Source organism: Alosa pseudoharengus, unplaced genomic scaffold (assembly GCF_046254945.1).
Source record: "Alosa pseudoharengus isolate Yale_2024_CS ecotype anadromous, Long Island Sound unplaced genomic scaffold, YU_APseudo_1.1 YU_APseudo_1.1_scf_9, whole genome shotgun sequence".
NCBI classification, from domain to species: Eukaryota; Metazoa; Chordata; class Actinopteri; order Clupeiformes; family Clupeidae; genus Alosa; species Alosa pseudoharengus.
In genome coordinates this window covers 26284923-26294823 of record NW_027468881.1, presented here as the reverse complement: position 1 = coordinate 26294823, position 9901 = coordinate 26284923, and the positions used below count along the sequence as shown (strand labels likewise).

General features: G+C 40.8%; 1 protein-coding gene across 1 annotated transcript; it reads left to right on the top strand.

Moving 5' to 3' along the window:
* Window positions 1-2769: 2769 nt before the first annotated feature.
* Window positions 2770-9588, top strand: dazap2 (DAZ associated protein 2). Its single transcript, XM_076277544.1, has 4 exons — window positions 2770-2927; window positions 4537-4655; window positions 5003-5251; window positions 7562-9588. The coding sequence occupies exons 1-4, from the start codon at window positions 2915-2917 to the stop codon at window positions 7688-7690; spliced, it is 510 nt and encodes a 169-aa protein (XP_076133659.1). The 5' UTR covers window positions 2770-2914; the 3' UTR covers window positions 7691-9588.
* Window positions 9589-9901: the final 313 nt, after the last annotated feature.

Genomic DNA, 9901 nt, shown 5'->3' with positions numbered 1-9901 from the left:
TAGGATTCCATTTTGGTTTGCTCCATGAGCACCTGCTTGTAAAGCAAAAAAAAAAATGTAGCAAATATTCATTAGATAAACAATACATTCATTGCATCATAATTTAGTGCAATAACTGGATATTTGACTTTCTCACCAACCGTTCACAAGTGGTTAGAGTGGGGGTCTGACATCTGACACATTAACCATCAGCACTGGTGCTCCCCAAGGCTGTGTTTTGAGTCCACTGCTGTACAACATCTACACACATGACTGCAAAGCCAACAGTAGTCATACCCTCATCATCAAGTTTGCAGATGACAGTGATCTTGGGCCTGATTAGTAACAACAATGAACAGCTCTACTTGGATCAGGTTGATGAGGTGGCACAGTGGTGTCAATCTAACAGCTTGACACTGAATGTCAATAAAACCAAGGAAATGGTAGTGGATTACAGAAGGCAGCAGCAGAACTACAGTTACACCCCACTAATGATCAGCGGGCAACCTGTAGAGAGAATCACAAGTTTTAAATACCTTGGTGTCCACATTACTTAAGACTTAACATGGACTGTTAACACTCAATATGTTCTAAAGAAGTCCAGACAACGACTCTACTTCCTTCGTCAGCTAAGGAAATTCAAAGTTTCTACATCCATCATGAAGGCCTTCTACACTTCAGCGGTTGAGAGTGTTCTAACTGGTAGCATCATCACCTGGTATGGGAACTCCACAGTTAGAGATTGTAGTACTCTGCAGTATAGTGAGAGTATAGTGCGCTCAGTCGAACGTACTATAAGAACTCAACTCCCTGCTCTACAAGATATCTATTCCAGAAGAGTACTCCTAAGAGCCCAAAAGATTCTGAAGGACTCTTCTCATCCTAACAACGGATTATTCCTACCGCTGAAATCAAGAAGACGCCTATGTAGTCACAAAGCCAGAACTGAGAGACTCAGGAGAAGTTTTTAACCCCAGGCCATCCGAACTCTGAACTCACACTATACTGACTTTGCACACATTCACTCCTCAGCACTTATGACCCCCCCCACACACACACCTACATGACCTTTAGCACTTTTACATCCCTCTCCCTATGCTACAGACCTTTTATTTATTTTCTTATTTCATCACACGTCAAAACACACACACACACACACATATCTGACTTTCTCCAACTTTTGCACATCTCCATAGAACTTTTTATTTATTATTTTTGATTTCTCCTCCATCTATCTACCCATGTCCTTGATTGCCTAGCCTTTCTGCCCCCCCCCCCATCCCCAACACACACACAAAAAACACACACACTTACATCATCACTGTCATCACCTCACATACAGCACACTGCTTGCTACAGTAAGCCTCCTCTACATATACAGCACATTGTCTTCAGGATCTTCTCCAATACACATCCTCTACATACTTACAGCACACTGCCCCCACCTACCCACACACACACTACACACACACACACACACAGTCACTGCTCCTCACATACAGCACACTGCTTGCTACAGTAAGCCTCCTCTACATACCCCCCACCCCCCCACCCCCTCCCTACATACACAGCACATTGTCTTCAGGATCTTCTCCAATATACGTCCTCTACATACTTACAGCACACTGCCCCCACCTACCCCCACACACACTACACACACACAGTCACTGCTCCACTCCCCTCCCGCCCACATCTTCACTGTCATCACTCACATACATCATACATACAGTACTCTGCTTGCATTAGTAAGTCCCTTCACCATACTTGCAGCACACTGCCCTGTCATTGCATAACATGCTGTATCAGGGGTGTTAAACTCATATTAGGCAGTGGATCAGATTTACTGGAATGAGACCTTGTGGGGCCGTCATGTCATGGTCATTATAATTTTTCGGCATGGGTCTCAATCTGTTGTTTGATGATATACTCCATTATTATACCCACTTAGCCAATGAGCAAGCAATTCCAAATTGAATACTGTCACAATACTGCTCTTTCTCTCTTGAAATACCTTCATGTTTTTTTTTGGCCTCTTCCTTCTTGAGGATGGTTTGTAGTGCTAGGTTTAATCAATGTCATATCAAAGAGATATTATGATTCTTGTCTTCTCACATTGTTGAAGACAATTGGACTGGAAGACAACTCTTTTTTTCCTAATTTCCCTTCACACCCAAAACATCTGGGGGCCATATGAAACCTGCTGGCGGGCCTGATCTGGCTCCTGGGCTTTGTGTTTGACACCCCTCCCATATTGCAAGGGCAGGAGCAAACATATGTCCTGTATTTTGTCTTTGGACACAGGTTTGTCATTTAGTAGGCTACCCTAACTCATAGTCTTCACTAGGCACAAAACGGTTCAACCCTAAGTCACATCAAAGTAATAGGTCAAGGAAACATTATAAATGCAACTGGACATGGAAATTGTTCACATAGAGAATCCACCTCATAAATAGCCATGACATCATGACACTTAAAAAAGTGCTGAGGTGGAACACATTCCTCTAAATTGACTAGTTTTGGACAACAAGGCTCACATATGGGCATCAAGGAAAAACACTGGTAGCCTCCAGTCTCGATTCCATGTTACAATGTCAGTATTTCAATTGAAATCAAATGTGCCTACACTCAGGATGGAGAGAAAGATCATGAGACTAGATTTATTGGTCATGAGACTAAATTTATTGGCCATCATGGATGATCTTTCCTGATAATAAGTCATGTCGCTTTAACAAGGAGTTGCCGAACCAGAATGACGTAGTATAAACCAACACTCAAAGGAGAGTACGACAACGACCATGAAAACAAGGAAGTGAAGACAGGGAACTTTGACTAGGCTGCTGTGTTTTTGTTGTCAGGAAGGCCCCGATTTTACTTCAGCGATCAAGACTGCCTCTGTGTCTCAAATTCTTTGTCGATATAAACCAATTCACGGAAAATGAACAACAAAGGTAATAAGAATGTTTGTCAGCATTCTCTGATCAGTGACTTTCGATCTTTCATCACAGGATATTTAACCCCGCTAGCTCGACAGTTAGCTCACTAGCTAGTTATATAACGACCATTTTCTAGCTAGCAGCTACAATTAGCCAGCTAACTAGTCAGGCAAATAAATAACGCAAGCCATCATGGGATGTAAGCTTTAGTACGATGTTACATCCTCTTGTTAATATTTTGTCTTTTGAAGAACATAATGTTATTTTGTAAAAAGTATAGACTTCACTATGTGTTGAATTACCTCCGTCAATTCAAATTGTGTATCGGCTAACGTTATGACAATGGTGTTTTTACAATCATCAAGCTAATGTTAGCCAAAATGACTCCGCTAACTAAATGCTAGATGGCTGCTGAGACTGGCAAGCTTACCCAATGACGTGATACATAAGGTGACCCCAAAACATTGCTCCCCTTGCAGCATGCATTTCTTTGTCTGTTGGAATCTGTGACTCTTAGCGTTATTTGGACAGATCAAGTCGGCAGTGATGTAAAGCACAATATGCCTGCAACAGCGAGACGATCTGGTTCGAATGTGCGTGGTTTAGAGTAGCGTTATTGATGTCGATTTTGTGCAATGCTTAATGGCAGTGTATGATTGTGAAATGACCACTGACTATATTGTCATTATATCCTGTGTTTGGCGTTTGTAAAATAGCTGTTAATGGTGTCTTAATTTTTTCCCTGTAATTCTTGGTCATAGCTCGCCTCAGTTGCCTTTGTTATGTTGAATCCATAGATTGAATCCTTTATGTTACGGGTTTGCCTGTAGTAGTCACCATGAACCACATAAATCCCGTGACACTATATCCACATTGCTTAGAGATGACGTATGGACACCTTGCTATCACCACAAAATTAGTTAATTCAATTAAAAAAAACTTTTCAATTGCAATTTCCTTACGCAGGCACAGTGACATATAAGACATAACACAACATATAAGACAGGACAAAAGAAAGAACAGGACGGGGGTGGTGTAAGTAAGGAGGAATCAGTCAGTGTTGCTTCCCTGCTGAAAAAATCAGGTAAAAACCAGTTTACGCTGGTAGCTGGTTTTAGCTGGTCTTTGCTGATGTAGCTGGTTGGGCCACCAGGTGGACATGCTGGCCTGATCCATGGACCAGTGTCTCCAACCCTGTACAATTTAAGATTAACTTATTGTTACACCTCATTATAAGCGATAAGTCAGATAAGAGTATATGTCTGTGATCAGACATACATAAGTCCCTCACTGTCCATTGTGCATCAGTCTGATTGCCTGGTGAAAAAACACAATTGTCGCTGAGCCTGCAGGTCCAGGCCTTGAGAGAGTTTCTAAATTATTGCACAGCAAAAACGTATTTGACCAGAAACAGGTCGGATGCCAGTTGAAACTACAGTACACAGCCCTAGCATGTTTAATCCGAAACCCTAATGGACCTCTACCCCCATTCTACATGTTTGCAAATTTGCAGAAAGGACCCATGACATTGGGTCTTTCAACTACAACAAATTGTTCCTTGTAAATGTGAAATTGTGAAATTAATAATTTGACTTAACTAGATCTAATGTTTATGTCTTAACAGGCTCATATCCTCAGCAAGCTGTGTACCCCCAGCAGAGCTCTGCCCAAATGTACCCCCAAACTATGCAGGTCCCTGCCCAGGCACCTCCTTACTCTGATGCACCTCCGGCGTACTCTGAGGTAACACGCTAATTTTTGTGCTCCATTAGCCAGTTGCATACATTTTTCACTCCCTTTTGTGCCCTCACACATACATGCAGAGGTAACACGCTCATTTTTGTGCTCCATTAGCCAGTTGCATAAATTTTTCACTCCCTTTTGTGCCCTCACACATACATGCAGAGGTAACACGCTTATTTTAGCCAGTTGCACACATTTATTTACCATACTGTTTGCTCTCCCTCGTGCCCTCACACATACATGCAGAGGCCACATGCTATTTTTTGTGCTCCAGTTGCCATTAGCCACATTTTTCAATATACTGTTTACTCTCCCTCCCCTTACATGCACTTTTTTGCCACTAACAGATCTACCAGCCCAGGTACATGCACGCACCCCCTGCTCCTGGTCAGATGGCGCAGATGTCCTCCGCCTACCCAGGCACTCAGATGTTCATGCCCTTGCCACAGACGATGCCTGTGGGGACTATGGGCCCTAATGTCCCAATGGCCTATTATCCTATGGGGGCGGTGTACCCCCCAGGCTCCACAGTCCTGGTGGAGGGGGGCTTTGATGCAGGAGCTAGATTTGGAACCAGCAGCAATCCTGCCCTTCCTGTAAGTAGACAGAAATATTTGGCTTTTAGTAAAAACTGTTTTTCATGTTCTTGTACATGTGACATGATGAAGTATTTATAGGGTTCCAAGTCAAATGTAAAATTCCATGATTTTCGCTGACAAGAAAACCTGAATTTCCATGACATGAATGATACAAAATACCGACCAACGACTTCAGAGTAGCCATGTAGCATTCAAGAATCTTTGAGATTAATAAATGGCCATTGAATAAACAAAGTTAGGCTAACCACAACCACTCAAGCAAGCAGTAAAGCTAATAACGAGATGTACATCAATTTTGCGTAGAAATATATTTGTATTAATGTATTTTGGCAAGTAAATTAACTGCTACAACAAAATTCCCTGATATTCTATGCCGTTGCCCTAAAAAATATACAATTCCCAGACTTTGCATATGTCTGAAATAGTCTATATCAAATTTTCATGATATTCCAGAAATTCCATGACCCGTGGGAACCCTATATTTATATTAATGCGGTTCTGGGGAGTTGAACGGTGCGGCCCTCTCAGATGTCCGTGCAGTTTTTGTGGTTTTTAAAAAAAAAATAAAGATCATTCACATTCCTGACTCCGACTGAGTCATAATCAGTCACAGCCAATCAACACAGTAGTTCAGGACCACAGAAGGGAGGGGTGTAATTTGATTGGCTGTTGAGCATAAATATCAGCAACATATTTGCCAACTGCATATTTTAAATGGAAAAAGGTGAGGAGGATGCATTATCTCAAGGGATTGAGTTAGAATGGTTAATCTTTAGCTATGACTATCCGTGATATCTGGGTAGGAAATCACATGTCTTCTGTCTTGGTTTTGCATGGGTGGAAGTGATGTCCTATGAAGTAGATAAGCCAACAGACCACTTCATTTCACAGTTGTGAGTTCTTGCTGCAGATAATGTTTCCTGTTTACCAGCTGTAACAATACGATATTGATATCAACACCTCCTCTAATGTGGTTAACAGCATGTTACACTGTGAATATAGTTCAGCTTACTCTTAGTGGTGCTGCTGCATTTATCAACTGGAATTTGAACACAGTCCAACTGTGTTAAATAATTTGCAAAGTAGACTATTGCTATTGCTACTACTGCCAGTTTTCCATACACATCATACATCAAGTGGAAAGACTGGTGTAGCTTAACCATCTATAACGTCATTTAGATTAGATTAGATTCAACTTTGTCACGGTGCAGAGTACAAGTACAGAGCCAATGAAATGCAGTTAGAATTTAACCAGAAGTGCAAAAAAACTAAGTTATGCACAGAAAGTGTTGTTATATAGACTTAGTGCTACAGCATGGTTAGTGTTATAACATGCAGTCTATTCAGTTGGATGTATGTATAGTTGGTTGTATATACAATATAAAGTAAAGTATGGTATAAGTAAATAAAGTAGATTGACCATACCCTGGACCATCCTGTAAGGCTAATAGACTGAGCATGAAGCTGGTTAGAACAGCAACTCGACTGGCCAATGGCTAATGAACCATTTTGGTGTGAGTATGATGCCTTTGGGCGAATAGTAAGACCATTGTGTTATTAACCGCTCAAATTTGTTAAGTATGTTAAATTAATTATGTCAAAATTATGAATATTTGAGGGGTATATTCAGCTCTCAAACTGTGTTGAATCTACAGTATATCTTACCGTCCTACCACATACTTCCAACCATTCTCTAAACCAAACAGAAAACACCTGCAAACGATACATCTGACTCCAGAAAACAGATTTTTATGCGCCGGCAATAGTCGTGGCCAGAGGCATTATGTTTTCAGGTTGTACACACATCTGTCCGTCCCGATCTAGTAAACGTGATTTCTCAAGAAGGCCTCAATGCACATGCTTCAAATTTGGTACGAATAGTCAATTTGACTCAAAGATGAACTGATTCTATTTTTAAAGTCAAATGTCAAAGGGGGAGGGGTTAAGCTAAATGGGGAAATCACTGCACCATCAATAGACCCTTTTAGGACTGCCCCAAAAAATGGAACACTGAACAGGATTATGTCCTGGCCTAACTCCGCAATTCAGTCCCACACAGTCTACAGTCTTACACATGTTAGTGTGAATGGATATGGTCTGGTAACATTACGTATGTCAGGCAATGAGAAAGGATAGCAGGGAAATGTAATAGGGTCAGATTTGTATTTTGTATGCCAAAATGTGTTGTAGTTGAATGCTCCATCAGCATTTTGCCATAAACCACCTGATGGTCATAAAGGCTTTCTAGGCATGATTTTTCTTTGGACAGATTTGTTAATTTCACTTTTCTCCCCCACCCACAAACAGCCACCTCCTCCTGGATGCCCAGCTAATGCTGCCCAGCTAGCTGCCATGCAGGGAGCCAACGTGATGATGACACAGCGCAAGAACAACTTCTTCATGGGTGGCTCCAATGGGGGCTACACCATCTGGTAACAGCGGCCTCTACCCCAGGCTTGTTCCTCTCTGTCACCCTAAAGCCCCCTTCTCTCTCTCACTCTCTCTCTTGCTTTCTACCTCTCTCTTCTCTCTCTACCCACTCTCTCTCTCTCCCTCCGTATTCCTTCTTTGCTTCCTTCGGGGCTGCTTGGCCATGCCACAATACTGATATCACCTAACGGAATGTAATATTTTAGAGCCCTTAGTCAAGGTACAGTACTCCACTGCAGATTGAGAGCACAAATAGCTCAGACTAGTGGTAGGTTGACCATACCCTGGACCATCCTGTAAGGCTAATAGACTGAGCGTGAAGCTGGTTAGAACGGCAACTCGACTGGCCAATGGCTAATGAACCATTTTGGTGGGAGTATGATCATACCCTTTGCCTTTGGGCGAATAGTAAGACCATTATGTTGTCGCATTAATATTTACTTTTACACGTATAGAGTTTACACACAGACTAATTACATTGTCTGTTTTTATCATCCATTGTAAAACCATTGTGCAATGCTTTAGATTCACAGGTGATATCTCTTTTCTGGGTTTGAAGGTCTTTTTGTTTACCATGGACACCAGGTATCATTTTTTGGGGTAACTTTTGTTATATGAAACACTCTAGCAGAATGTCTTCCTCTCTTAAGGTGCTCTGATTTGGCCACAGCACTAGTAGACTTAAAATGTTTTGTCTTTTTGACCAATGTTGTGTATATATTTGGTAATCACAGCATCTTTCTATTATTAATCAGGATTAGGATGTAAGGAATTACAAGGATGGGTGCTGTTAGATCCATAGAGCATCTATTCAGAAGCAGAAAGCACGAGAATGATGACCTCAAAATCAGATTTCAAGGACTTAATTTGTTTACAGAGTGAAATCATAGTGGAATACTGTACCTTCAGGGCGAGCTTAGATGAACTATAATCAGGTGCCAAAGTCTACGAGCACCATTAAAATATAAGCAAAGAAATTTACAGATGAATGCAGAACCCAATGCAGTTGCAAAATGTTTTTTATTTTGTTTTTGTTTTCTTTTTGTGGAGAGGTTGGTTGGCTTCGTAACACGTCTGCTGTTGTTATAGTCCCCTTCCCCTCTATTCATGCCCCTCGTCGGATACCCAGAGCTGTACATACTGCAGAATTTGAGTTAGCTGAGTAAAAATGTTAGGTCTCCCAATGAGTCCCTGTTCATCCCGCCCATTTAGAATGGGCTTAAGTCATCTTAGTCCTGATGCCATGGTCAAGGTTTCATCAGATTTCTTGTTCTGTTTAATTTTGTTAACTTGTTTTTATTTTATACATTTTTTTTTTTTACAGTTTTTCAACCTTTGGCACATCAAGAGCAAGGTTTTTATTTCCTTCTTAGTGAAATTCCTTTGAAGTATAACCAAGGAGCAGGTTGTACCAAAGATCTGGACTAGAATGCACTAAAAGCTTTTGCTGTGACTTGAAAGTCATCTTTCATAATAATTCTGCACATAAGGTAAAATTTAAAAAGGATAACGAAAAACATATCAAATTTAGTGAATGGTGATTGTTTTGCAGGCATACCATGTCTGTAGAGGCTCACCACTGCTGTGACTTGTCTTTTGTAGTGGGGTGCGTGAAATGCGTATTTCTAGTGTAATTGCATCTTGGTGGTTCTGCATGCTTTTTGCACTTTTCTTCAAATACAATTTTTTTTGTTTGTTTTTAATAAAGGATTTATCATTGTTAAATTTTTTAGGAAGACTACAAATATTAATTTATGTGCACTGTCAACCAACTCTGAAATGTTAGATTTTGCAACTTGTTTTTTGTACAAATGCTTTATAAGTGCAAATACAATGTAAGTCATGCACCTCCCTGTGTGGATGATTTTACAAAGCAGTTTCATTAAAAATGTACCTTCGTTCTATGGAGGCGAATGTCTGATGGTGTGTAAGGGCTACGACTTAACAAATGTAGGTTCAAGCATTTGGTTCCACATGAGGGACTAAATGGGGATATAAAATTCATACAGGCTTAGGAGTGATACTGAGAGTTATACGGTGTGTGCTGTCATCCACTTCAAGTTGTTTTTATGTGTTTGGTCTAGCCCTGTAGCCGAGTCTTTAGGTCAAATGTCTTGCATAAATATGAAAAGCATTCACTAATTCAGTTTGAGATCAGTAAGAACATGACAGCCTTTTTCTGGAGTGGAAGCAGCATACATTAGTTGAGTGGTTAGT